The 14,017-nt window shown below is 40.5% G+C and overlaps 1 protein-coding gene across 1 annotated transcript in view; it reads right to left on the bottom strand.

Moving 5' to 3' along the window:
* Positions 1 to 14,017, bottom strand: part of LOC119422675 (neuronal acetylcholine receptor subunit alpha-3-like) — a 23,920-nt gene that overhangs the window by 2,336 nt on the left and 7,567 nt on the right. The window contains exons 2-6 of the mRNA XM_037690062.1: positions 6,341 to 6,480; positions 5,527 to 5,571; positions 4,156 to 4,265; positions 2,261 to 2,468; positions 127 to 738 (exon numbers count right to left, since the gene is read on the bottom strand). Of these exons, the coding sequence (XP_037545990.1) occupies positions 127 to 738; positions 2,261 to 2,468; positions 4,156 to 4,265; positions 5,527 to 5,571; positions 6,341 to 6,480 (1,115 nt within the window). The remainder of the gene's footprint in view (positions 1 to 126; positions 739 to 2,260; positions 2,469 to 4,155; positions 4,266 to 5,526; positions 5,572 to 6,340; positions 6,481 to 14,017) is intronic.

Raw genomic sequence — 14,017 nt, 5'->3', positions numbered from 1 at the left:
TATAATGCCTTCTCTAAGTGATGCATCCACATAAACCCATTAGGATCATCTAGATCTATGAGCTTTGGAACTTGGACCAGATAATTTCTTAAGTGGACTGTGTGTTTGGAAGAAGGGGCCTCTTACTTGCATCAGGCTGTTCTTCTGCTTCTTCCTCCCTTTCCCTCCTCCGCCTCCTCCTCCCCCTCCAACTCCTCCTGCTTCCCCACTGTCGTCCAACCACCCGGCCCTGCCATCCTCATCGATGGGTCTCCGCATCAGCATGATCCTCGGCAGCACTTTGAGAAACACAGACCGCACCCAGCACGGCATTGTGTGGGTCATCGGCGTGCGGTAGTGCACGTTCAACACGAACACAGTGATGACGATGCTGAGTGTGACGAAGATCATCGTGAAGAGCAGGTACTCTCCAATGAGAGGGATCACTAGCGATGTTGAGGGGATGGTCTCTGTGATAACGAGCAGGAACACAGTGAGGGAGAGCAGGACGGAGATACAGAGCGTGACCTTCTCTCCACAGTCGGATGGGAGATAGAAAACCAGCACTGTGAGGAAAGAGATGAGGAGGCAGGGGATGATGAGGTTGATGGTGTAGAAGAGTGGCAGGCGCCGGATGTAGAAGGAGTAGGTGATGTCTGGGTAGATCTCCTCACAGCAGTTGTACTTGATGTCATGTTTGTAGCCTGGAGCGTCGATGATTTCCCACTCGCCGCTCTCCCAGAAGTCTTTCAGGTTTACCTGGCACGTAAAGATTTTAAAACTGATTTGCATCCGTCTACTACAGGAGCAGCAGTTGCACAGCTCAGAAAACCTTAGGTCTGTGATTTATTTAATGGCAAATGGAATTTGAATGGAGGTGCATTGCAAATAAAACAGGGATCTTTGTTTCCACCAGTATCTTCAACTCGTGGTCTCTTCTTGGCGTTATCACCATGAGAACACACCCAAAACATTCTCTTACCATCTCTAAACACCGCTGGTGAGCAGACTTTGGCTCTAAAATTATAATATGGCAGTGAAAATAAAACATACAACAAAGAGCAAAAAATTTTAAAAAGACATGAATACCTTGGCTTCCAAACTGAACAATGGAAGTTAATGATAAAACTTTACTCATGTTAAAGAACTGGATTTTGATACTGACTAGGGGACTTGTCATAATGTTTATTTTTATTTATTATTAATAATAAGATTTGTGTAAGTGTTGAAAGTACTTAATTAGATACAATAAAGTCCAGGCTCAATAATCCAGGTATATAATCCAACTTTTTTCGTGTGTGCTGAAACGTTTCACCTTCCATCCAGAAGGCTTCATCAGTCAAGGAAACACACAACACAAAACTGATTCTTCCCCCAACAGCTGGAACAAATCAGTTATGTTGGTGCTAAGATGGAGTCTTTGGCACGCCCCCTCCTCCGGTGTCGGCCCTCTTCCTCGTCGATAGTCATGTAAAACTGGTTCAAAACCAACAAAGTCCATGCTCAATAATCCAGGTATGCAACAATTTTCCATCAGGTCATCTGGACAGTTTATTTTATTTATTTTTATTTTTTTATTTTTTGTGCTGAAACGTTTCACCTTCCATCCAGAAGGCTTCATCAGTCAAGGAAACACACAACACTTTGTTGGACTTTGTTGGTTTTGAACCAGTTTGACATGACTGTCGACGAGGCAGAGGGCCGGCCGGGAGGAGGGGGCGCGCCAAAGACACCATGTTAGCACCAACATAACTGGTTTGTTCCACTTTGGAGTAAGCTGTTAGGGGAATAATTAGTTTTGTGTTGTGTGTTTCCTTGACTGATGAAGCCTTCTGGATGGAAGGTGAAACGTTTCAGCACAAAAAAAAGAAACTTTCCAGATGACCTGATGGAAAATTGTTGGTTAGTTAGATACATGTTTGGGAAAAAGGAACCTACTGGGAAGAATATTTAAAAAATAAACTGTAGAAAAGACAGCTTGTTAAATTCAATTCACAGTTCTTTATATAAAAAAGAAGATGAATATATTGCTGTTAAAATGGTTCACCTCTGGAGTAAAGCTTTGTCACCACATTATGCTGTTGAACTCAGAATTTTCTCTATAAGAGAGTTGAGTGAAGTGATTTTATGTTCAGTGTCTTTCTGCTGAGGAGCAAATTAAACTCCACCGTCTTGTGCCAACATGGGAACTCTGTTGTTTTCCTTCCCATTCTCCTCCAGAACATTATAACAAACACTCTCAACACTTTAATTATATTTGAACACAGACAGAGTCACTGACCTTGGATCCAATGAGCACCAGGTCAATCTTGGCTTTGTCATAAGTCCAGGAGCCAAACTTCATGGAGCAGTTCTGGTAGTCAAAGGGGAAGTAGGTGATGTCCATCGGACACGAGGATTTGAAAATGGCAGGAGGAACCCAAGTGATGGTTCCATCAAACTTCAGCAAAGCTTTGGTCTTATCCTCCACCAGGAAGTCACCTACAGCGCTGAGGTGTGTGTGTATGATCAAATGGTTTTTTTTTTCCAGTGTTTGAAACCGGCCACAGAGAAAAGAGAAAGGCCAAGGAGTCAACAACAAGAGGTGAAGAGGAAATGAAAACAAGGGAAAAGAAGAATAAAAGACTTCATTACAGTTTAAAATAGAGGATACTGAATAAATATGATGCAATACCGAACAATACTAATCTGCTTTTATATGAAGTTATGAGCAACTATTATCAGTATAAAATATGTTGAGTTTTGTTATAACCCCTTTAGTAAATCAATGACGCTTCTTCTTCTATAAAGGACAAATGAGTCTGTTATTACAACCCCAATTTAAAAAATCTAAATTATCTTATTTCCTGTCTAAAACTGATGAGATTTTATTTTATTTGCTATTTTATATGTTTATATTTGTGTATGAGATTTGCAAATCATTGCATTCCATTGTATTTGTATTTTACACTGAGTCCCAACTTTTTCAGAAATGGGGTTGTAGGTGAAATGACACAGGGATACAAGAGCTCCTCAAACTGACCACAAATACTAGTCCTCTGCATTAAAATGCTGGTTGAGCTTTTGTTTATTACATACTGCACATCACTACATGTTAAATGATGCAAATATGTGACAAAATGTTGGTAACTTAAATAAATTTCTTTTTTAAGCCTTTTCTGTTGTGGGTGGGCATCACATCCGCCCTTAAATGGTTTAGGTCCTACTTCTCCGACAGAATCTTTTGTGTCAGCATCAAGAATTTTATTTCAACATTGGCAGCTCTTCAGTGGGGGTACCGCAGGGGTCCATTCTTGGTCCTCTTGTCTTTTCTTGCTGCTACTAGGTACATTTTTCGTAAACACGTCATACATTTTCATTTGGATGCCGATGATTGTCAAAATTACTTCCCTCTGAAGCACACTGGTGGATGCTCTATCCAATGTTTTCTAGACTGCCTGGCTGACGTCAGGAACTGGATGACTTTAAATTTCGTAAATTTCAATGAGAAGAAGACAGAAGTCTTGTAGTTTCCACCTAATGGCACGATCAAAAACCAGTGTATCAACCTCTCTAGCCCTGTTAGAGAAACAAGTTGCTGCTAATCTGGGAGTGAAAATGAAACCTTCCGTGAAGCTAAACTGTCATGGAAACATGATTGTTAAATTATATTGCTGTTTTTTGGGTTTTTTCGTTGAGGCGACTGTCTAAATTGAAGCCCATACTGTTCAAAAGTAATCTTGAGACAGTAATACATGCTTTCATAACATCCTGGTGTGATTATTGTATTGCGCTTCTTTTTGGAATCAGTCAGACCTCCATTGCACGATTACAACTGGTTCAAAATGCTGCAGCCTGATTTTTAACTGGTACATGCAAAAGAGAGCACATAAGTCCAGTTCTGCCCAGTTTTGTGAGCGGCTGTAGCTGAGTGGTTAGAGCAGTCATCCTACAATGCAAGAATTGGGGGTCTGAATCCACCAGCAGTCACATGCCAAAGTGTCCCTGGGTATGGTATGGTATGGTATGGTATGGTATGGTATGGTATGGTATGGTATGGTATGGTATGGTATATTATGCTCTTTTCATTTTCAGGTTTTAGAACACCAATACAGAAAACACAAGTTTATTTTTTTTCTCCTGTGAAAAAGTTGGATCTCAGCTAAACTGGGATTGCGATGGTTTTGAAAGCCTCACTTGTTGTAGAGAACGATGTCAGGTCTCCAGATCTTGTTTGATGGAACTCTGATGAACTCGATTCCATCAAATTCTAGTGGTTTCCATCGTAGTTTATAGTCATTCCAAATCTGAGGGGGGAGAAAATCACAAAGAACACACTGGAGATGTTCACATCATGGGAGTGATTCATAAAACATTTACATGTCAAGCAGAACTTCAAATGGGGGTTTCATGTAAAGATACTGGAGCAAAACAAACAAAAATGATTCATTGAGCTTTTTTTGTGCTTTCAGACACTCTTGAACTTTCTTCTGGAAAAACAAAAAGATTTCTCTAATCAAGGACAAGTGCATTTATTAAACGTTCAACAAGCAGATCAGCTGGAAGTCCAGGATGAGTAAATAACGACAGAAGTAAAGGCTTGGTGCGTCCACGTGATATTTTGTCATGAAACACTTCGTGAGCCGTGGATCCATTAGTCTTGGTCGTTTGGGCGTCATTCAAGATGAATTTATTCATTAGTAAAGAGGATTATTACTCGTTTATGACCTGGGAGATTTTTAATTAACCACTTCACGCCACACTGAGTTTTCCATTAATGTGTCTACCTTGTGATCAGCTGGATAACACCTAATATGTTCAGGTAAGTCAATTATTGTGGCAGTAAAATTTAGGGATGAGAAAAAAAATCTGTTTGGAAACGGTTTTCAGAAAAGCTGGTGACTTCTGTGAAAATCTGTTTAAATGATCAAACATTCATTTGTGCTAAATCATAAACTCTGTACTTCTCCAGTGATTTTAAAAGAAGCTGTAAGTTCATAAAAGAAAAGTATTTATTATTTTATTATATATCATTTTCTGTAGAGCATCATTTCTTATTTCTAGCTGGCTCGTTTATGAGTTTACTCAATAAATGCAACAATGTATAGACGTCCTCTGACGTCCTGCAGTCCTGGCTGGGATCCAGTGTCCGTGTCGCTGTTGGAGCTGGTTCTCCATAAAGAAGCTACAAAATAAAAATGTTGTTTTCCTTTTAAGGAACTCATCACCCGCCATCTTTAATGTGCATTTTAAACAAAGACTAGAAGGCAGGGAATTGTAGCCTAACTGGTCAATCATTCTTAATACAGTTATGCAAGACTCTCCACTATTTCATCAGATATTTTACTAACAGACACTCAACAGTTATGGCAAAGTTTTTAAAATAAATCTTGCACAATCAGTTAGCTTAATCTCTGTGAAATGAATGAACTATAGCTATTATTTGCTTGTTTTGTAAGCTTGCTCAGCTTTGGGAGCCATCTTTAATGGCCCTGACTCCAAAAATTGGGAGCTCGATAAAACGCATACATGTGATGCATTTTTGTACCTGCGTTTGTGCATACTCACATGCCTGAGCCATAAATTTGTCTCCATGATTTGATTCACTTCATCCTGCAGGAGCACAACAAAAAAAGGAAAACAGCAGGTTGTGCAAACTGTGTATTTGTGTGTCTGAAACAAAATGAACGTGTTTCTTTCTGTGTCTTCTGTAGCAGAAGTTGTTCAGCTGAAAAGGTCGTCTGTGAGCTTAATATTACATGAAGGTACAGATGTCACTTCCTCTCTGCCTCCCTCTGTAAAACTCACTCACTTTTGATTTGCAGCCTGGTGATTCTCACAACTGTGCACAAGCCACCCACAGAAGCATGCACACACTCACCTGCCACATTCATCAGTGCACCCGCAGCCACATCTTCAACACACTCACCTTCAGATCATGCTCACCTTGCTGAGCAAGCAGCTGCACGTCCGTCCCATCTGAAAAAGCTTCCTGCAGGCAATTTTCTCCTAATCTCTGGATTTTCTTTTAAAACTGGAAAATCTCTTTTCATGGGAGAACATTTAACTCCCCTACCCATACATTAAACTTAACGTGGGTAAAACGCAGAGCAGTGTAGAAACGCTGTGGCGCTTTCAGCGTGCGTGAAATTGAGCCGACTAAATTAAGACTTTCTGCTCTTTCATTGTGCAGCTTATCTTTTAGTGTTTTCTGTTTCAAAGGATGAAAAATCAGATGAAGACGCTCCTGAAGTAACAGCACGCTCTCTACAGAGACTCATAACTGTTTAAAGAGTATTTTACAGCAAGTAAAACTGAGACAAGCAGAGGTGTGTGTCCGTACAGAACGAATAAAGGTTCTTCTGCTGAGGGGGAAACTTACAACTTTAACCAGCTGTGAAATGGAGACCTCGAACTCCACGGTGACGGGGTCAGAGACATTCTCCACCGGCCTGATGAACTGGTTGTATCGTCTGAAAAGCTTCCTGAACAAACGGTCCTCTGCCTTGGATGAGAAGCAGTCTGACGTTTAAGGAGCAGAAAGGGCAATGAGCACCAAGAAAAATAAAACTCATACAGCTAAAGAGTGAAACAAATTTACATTTTAAAAGACAGATAACTTCAGCAAACATTTTAACACGTCAGTCACAGCTTTCATTCACAGCCCCTCAAGCCACTCTAATATTATTCCATTATGTTACAAATAAATTTAATTTGGAAATTCACAATCTAGCCTTCTGGAATTAATGTTTTATATTTGATGAATCATCTATAAACACGTCTGTATTAGATTATCACGTTTCTACTGAGATTATCTGACCACAAAATATTTTCTGCACAAGTCTGTGACATATTGAAAAGGTAAAGAGTAGCTGTGTTCAGTTTATTTTTGTAATTAAACACAAACCCACACAAATGTTCTGTGGATGGCTGCAGTCACTGGATTTCTGTGCTGGCGTGAGTAAATAAACTGTAAATATGGCAGCTAGCAGAGTGCTGTTTGTCCTGCTCACCCTTTTCAATGTGGATGAGCAAACCTAACCAAACTCATCCTTGGTCCAAACCAGTGTGTTCACCTGTTTGGTTGAAACTGCTTCCATACTTTCATACATGCACGTCTCATTGAAAGTCACAGCGCCAGCTAGTGACCTGGAATGAAAACTACAGCCGATCCAACGAGCACAGTGTTGCTATTAAAACATGCAACTTTTTTGCAACTTTTACACAATCAGCATGGGATAAGCTCAATGTGCCCCCCTGAAAAAGCCTGGACCACCTTTGTGCCACCCCTTGGACAAAGGCCTAGCTCCACCACAGTTTGTACAAGTTATGTACCAGGTACATGCCAGCAATGAACAAGGTAAGTATCAAATATCCTGATGCATGCTCAATAATCCAGGTAGAAGAATCTAAAAAAAGTTTAGTCAGGTCCTCTGGACGGGTTAAAAAAAAAAGTACCTGACAACTTTTTTAGATATTAGATACTTACACTATAAACACATGATTTACACCTGATAAATCCCTGGTACACACCTGATAAGTGTATATTTTAGGTTACAGATTAGTACTTAGTATGCTCCAGGTTAGAGCGGTCATTTCTAACCCGAACCCAGAGCCCGGCCCGACCCAGATTAGGGCCAGGCCGTAATAAAGTGCTTAATGTGAGGGCTGGGTCATGTCCGGCTTTTAGTTGCGTCAGCAGCCACACACGGCTGACGATCCAATTATATGACAACATGGCTTGCCATACCATCACCAGCCACATGCGGCCATTTGACCGTGCGCTGACCGGCCTTGAAAGAGGTAAAAAGTTCTGTTAAGCTTCAGATGGACTACTGCCAGAGATCCATTGCCCAAATGAACGTTCATTCAGCCGCTGCACTCAGCGGACGCACGCAGCCGACGACCCAAACAGGTGAGATCACAAAATATCCGTCATGTCAAAGCAGGGTCCATGTCTGAATAATGCAGAATGCAGGGAGAAGCAGCTCCGATCTTCTGCCTCCTTTTACTCAACCACGCACGTCCGCCAACCGTTAATAACTATATGAGCAGTCGAAGCTTAATTAAAAATGTCGGGGTTTTTGGGTTCGGACCTGTGGCTACGGGCTGGAGCCGGGTCGAGTTGGATCTTTTGGGCCTGAATGAAACTCTACTCCAGGTACATATGGGGCTCTATTGCTACTGGACTTGTTTGTCAAATGTTGTGTTTGCAAAATGAAAGAAAGCAAAACTTTTGTATAAAGTATAAACATTAAGAGCACCTGACATTTTATTATCTAATCCTGCTTTTTTAATTTTATTTGTCTGATTTGTTGATGCTATTTGAGCTTTTCACTATTGTTGCAGATTTTATAACTTTACAAGCATAAAAAAATTAATATCAGCATTGAATTGTTTTATTAATTTTCCTTTTTTTATGTAAAGCACTTTAGTCAGCAGCTGATATATTTACAAAATACAATGACTTGACTTGTTTTTTATTTTTATTTTTATTTTTATTTTTTTATGTATCTGTCTGTTTAAGCCAAACCTAAAAACGCATTGAGCTTTCTTATTCAAATTGCTGTGCCACTTTGAATGAGTGGATTTATTCTGCAAAATTAAATAGAAAATAAATTACAAACCACTAGACTGTTCTGAGTGGTTTAAAATTTAATATTCACTGTTTTACTTTAAAAACCTTGGCAGTAATTCTGTCTGCTGTGGTATTACTGTGGACGGTGTTACCGTATTCAAGACATGAAGAATAAAACCTCCTGAACAAAGAAATTCAACCTAAATGAGGCGAGACAACCGTGTTCTGCTCTTGATGACTATAAATCAGGTTCTGTGGCAGCTGTGAGGGTTTCATCTTCTCAGGACACAATGTCACATGTTTAACCCTCATAGAGTGGATGTGTGTCTGGCAGGACGGTTAATTTGCTGTGAATGAAACTAAAATCGTGTCTGATTCATAAATGTCCTGGAAGGAAAACTAAACTGCTCCAGGTTTGAAATCAGGACGTGGAAAACGTGCAGCGAGCTATTTTAGCTTCATGCAGAGGAGGCGCAGACTGAGTGTGACAGATGTTTCTTTTTTTTTAGCGCAGGTAAGGATCGTGAGAGGAGTTAAAACAAATACTCAGATTTAGATTTTAAACATGTAGTTTGAAATAAAATTCATCTAACGCTGAGAAACGAAGGAGTTATAGCTGTTTCAATACAGCTTTGTAAAATATATATATTACGTGCAACCCCATGCAATAGTTCCAGGTCTTGCACGTGGCACATGTGTTTAGGATGACTCTCAGCTACCACCACGTCAAACTGTATCTCAGTATCTGTAAATATATTTGACTTATCACCATTTTATGTTGGTTAAAGTAAGGAGTTACAGATTTAATGGTGACTGTGAGAGTTTCATTAAAATCCACCCTGCGGTTCACGAGATATTTTGCTAACGCAGAGACAGGGTTGTTGCCAACAGCAAATGTCCACATTTAAGCAAAGGTAGAACCTGGTGTGTGGTCTGGGGCCGTGCTCAGATACTACCAAACCTACTTTTAGCTCAATATCTGCAAAAGTCAGTTGAGTTATAGCCATTTCTCCTGAAGTCAGTTGGATGTGGCAGCCATGTTGAATTGCACTGACTCCAGGTGTTAATCAGATGCAGATGTTTACTCAATGTTTGCTTTCATTTAAGATTTATTTAAATTTGTCAAGTGGTTCATAAGATATTTTACTAACAGACAGGCAACGTTGATGGCGATCTTTTAAAAACAGATCAAGACTTCCAGCTTCTGACACACCAAATTTTAGATAAATATCTGTAACAATAGACAAACGAAAGCCCTTTCGTCCGTACTGAGTCACTTGCAGATGTTCACTTGTCATTACATTCTGAGAGCTTCATTGTAACCCAATTAGTGGTTCTTGAGATATTTTGCTAACATACGGACAAACATGCAGAAAAACATGATCATGCTTCTCCTTTGGCAGCGGGTAATAATGTTTATTTTCACTCGTTCAGTGACGACCATCGCTCACCTCTTCTGCAAGAGTGAAGCAGAAGACTAGCTCACCTGGCATCATCATCATCATCATCTATAAATATCTTTAATGTAATTTTATCATTTCTGAAGGGAAGTTGGAGCTGTGAGGCAAAACTGGACAGGAAGGAAGAGGAGAACGGCGTTGACAGCAGGAGAATGCTCATACCAAAGAAAAGGCTTACGTCTAGACGTAGAACTTTAAAAAGGTGTAATTTCTGCAGAACGTTGAAGAACCTGCGACGCCTCAAAGACAAACACAAACTTGTTTTTGCGTTTTGTAGTTTTTGTTTTCTCCTCAATTAATTTGACTAATTTCAGCTGAAATGAGCTGAACTCACTTTCAAAGCTGCGAGATCTTGAAGATGAAACACGTCTGACCCCGTGTCAGTTCCTCCACGCCGTCTGAGGCCTCCTCACTCAGACGACAATGACACGAGAGAGCCAGCCGGTGCCGAACTCTGGATGACAGCCCCCCAGAGACAACAAAAAGACTTGGAGGAAAAAAATCAAATGAGAAAAAACGTTTAGATGAGACGAAGAAGAGGGGAAAGGAGAGGAGAGGCAGAATGAAAGCAAAGCCTTCTTAAGATGTCACTCAGAAGATTACGAGAAGCTCGGCTCCGTAGCCTTCCGTCTGATTACGCTCATGTGTGCCGAGTGCAGTCTCAGCTTCAGATTCAGGAAAAACAAAAATGAAGTGTTTTAATGCAAAAGCAGCAAAAACAGAAGTCTGAATTGAAAAAAGCGATTGTTCAAACACAAACGTTTACAGGTGCTGCTCATAAAATTAGAACATCATGAAAAAGTTGATTTATTTCAGTAATTCCATTCAAAAAGTGAAACTTGTATATTATATTCATTGGTTACACACAGACTGATTTATTTCAAATGTTTATTTCTTTTATTGTTGATGATTATAAATGACAACGAATGAAAACCCCAAATTCAGTATCTCAGAAAATTTTAATATTACTTAAGACCAATTAAAAAAAAGATTTTTAGAAATACTGACCAACTGAAAAGTATGAACATAAAGTATGAGCATGTGCAGCATCAGTACTTAGTTGTTGCTCCTTGTGTCTGGATCACTGCATCAATGCGTCGTGTCATGGAGTGAATCAGTCTGTGGAACTGTTCAGGTTCTGAGAGCCCAGGTTGTTCTGATCGTGGCCTTCAGCTCTTCTGAATTGTTGGCTCTGGTGCATCACATCTTCCTCTTCACAATACTCCATAGATTTTCTATGGGGTTAAGGTCAGGTGAGTTTGCTGGCCAGTTAAGAACAGGGACACCATGGTCCTTAAACCAGGTACTGGTAGCTTTGTCACTGTGTGCAGGTGCCAAGTCCTGTTGGAAAATGAAATCTGCATCTCCATAAAGTTGGTCAGCAGCAGGAAGCAGGAAGTCTCTAAAACTTCCTGGTAGATGCTGCGTTGATCTTGGACCTCAGAAAACACAGTGGACCAACACCAGCAGACGACATGGCCCCAAACCATCACTGACTGTGGACACTTGACACTGGACCTCAAGCAACGTGGATTATGTGCCTCTCCTCTTCCTCCAGACTCTGGGACCTTGATTTACAAAGGAAATGCAAAATGTACTTTCATCAGAGAACATCACTTTAGACGTGTCGTCTGCTGGTGTCCATGCCTATCACAGATATCATGAAGTGAAACACCTTCAGCTTCAGACGAGGGAGGCCCATCCGTCTATCCATTCATCCAGCCATATTCTCCCTCTTCCTCTCTCATTCTCCATCTTTCTATCTCTCCCCATCGCTATGTCTTGCTCTATGTCTCTCGTTCTGAAGTCGGGAGGTCCATCCATCTCTTTCCACAGCCTCTTCCAGCTCTTCTGGGAGGACTCCAAGATGTTCCCAGGCCAACTGAGAGACGTAGTCTCTCCAGTGTGTCCTGGGTCTTCCCCGGGGTCTCCTCTCAGTTGGACATTTCTGAAGCACCTCCCTAGGGAGGTGCCCAGGAAGCATCCTTACCAGAGTTCATGACCAGAGGTGAGGCGAGGAACATAGACTGACCAGTAAACAGAGAGCTTTGCCTTACAGCTCAGCTCCCTCTTCACCACAACGGACCGGCACTGAGTCCGCAATACTATAAACGCTTCACCAATCCATCTGTCAATCTTACACTCCGTTCTTCCCTCACTCATGAGCAAAATCCAGAGATACTTGAACTCCTCCACTTGAGGCACCACCCTCGACCTGAAGAGAACAATCCACCATTTTCCTTTTTTTGTTTTTTAGAGGGGGGTTGTGGCAGCCATCCAGAATTAGATCCCTCCTAAAGTTAACCATTCGTAGATGTAAATCCAATAATTGTTTTCTGAAAGTTTCACCAAAATCTGTCCAGTGGTTCATAAAATATTTTGCTAACAGACACACTTGTACAGGATTTACTGTAAATAGCTTATGATAATTAACTTTTTACATTTTAAGTAAGATCTTGTGCAATCAGCACTCTGAGTGATGTTTGGACATCAGTCTCAGCTACTACCACAACAAATTTAAGTTGGCATCTATAAAATTGACAGAGTTCTATCTGGAACGTCTTGTTGTTGTTTTTGTTTTTAAGATTGTCTGTAGTGGCTGTCTTGAATTACATTAGCTCTAAAAGATATAGAATATTATTTTCTGAGTTTTATTCAAACTCATCCAGTTGTTCATGAGATCTCTGGTAAAGGACAGTGACAGAAACGTTGTTTTCCTCCTTCTCTTTTTATTTAACCACTTCATTCGTTCCATTTATTCAGTGCGTTACGCAGAATGTCAAAATTTAGCTACTTATTTAAAATTTTAACTACATCCAATGAGAAGTCTAATGGTTCCAAAGCCCGTGTCTGGATGTGAGCTTCCTTTTTGTAAAAGTGTTTTTAAAATTCACGGGGGGACGAGGACACATCAAATATTCAGGTCAAGGTGTGAAATGGTTACACCGCTCTGCGGCCCAAAAATAACTTTCAGAGTAAAGGCAGGGATTGTGAGAGAGCTGCGGTCGGGCGGTTTCCTTGGAAAAGAATTTTTCACACATAAAATGCAAAACGACAAAAACCCTGAACATCTAAAAACGTTTGAGCTTCAATTGTGTCGTTTCACATCGTTCTTTGATGGGAGGCTGAGATGCAACAAGAGAGGGAGGAGAAGAGACTGTTTTATGGGTTACAGCCTGCGAGAGGCTCGAGTTATCGGAGCCATTTAGCCTCGATTCTCCCCGGAGTGTGCACAAGTTTTTAATGAAGAGGGAAAGAGACTCATCACTTACATGTGTATTACTCCATATATGTTATACTCATAAGTTATGTACTGTAGGTTTTTAGTAATGACAATTCTTGTCTCTTCTAAATGTTTATTTTCTCCCTTTAGAACTACGGTGGCCCTGAGGTGTAAATGAACAACTTTTGAAAAAACAGAATTACATTTCAAAAAATGCGACAAAAACACAACAACATTAGAAAAAAACAGTGAATACATATTGATTTAAAAAAAAAAGTCCAGTATAGAAACTTCTACAGCCGTTTGACATTCACAGGTGACTGCACACGTTTAATAATAAAGTAAGATAAAGTAAGGTTAAAGTAATCTATGGTGAAGAATCACTCAAACTGTGTGGTTTAGTGTCTCACAGGGGATTTTCTCTCTAAGACGTATGTTTCATCCATGTTAGGTGTAAAAACAACAACAACAAAGACATTTTTCTCCTCTTTTGTTGCAGAAATCTCATCTGTACATCCAAGTCCGGATCTATCATATGGGCAACCTGGGCACGTGCCCAGGGGCCCTTGGCACAGAGGGGGCCCTCTGCTGCCAGTGGAATGTTTTTTTTGTCACAACCGAGCGTGCACTCTGACTCCCCTCATCCGTACAGCACTGTGAGGGAGGATGATGAAGCTACTCGCAATAACGGTCGTCATGGGGCAGTGAATTTCCTGTTTTCAAAATAAAACACAAAACCCCATAAAATTCACATATCTCACCTTATTTTTGGTGCCTTACTGTAGAAACCAACTTTTT

Source organism: Nematolebias whitei, chromosome 16 (genome assembly GCF_014905685.2).
Source record: "Nematolebias whitei isolate Nwh7 chromosome 16, NemWhi1, whole genome shotgun sequence".
Classification (NCBI taxonomy): Eukaryota; Metazoa; Chordata; class Actinopteri; order Cyprinodontiformes; family Rivulidae; genus Nematolebias; species Nematolebias whitei.
Note: the sequence above shows the minus strand (reverse complement) of the source record. Positions and strands in the feature narration are given on the sequence as shown.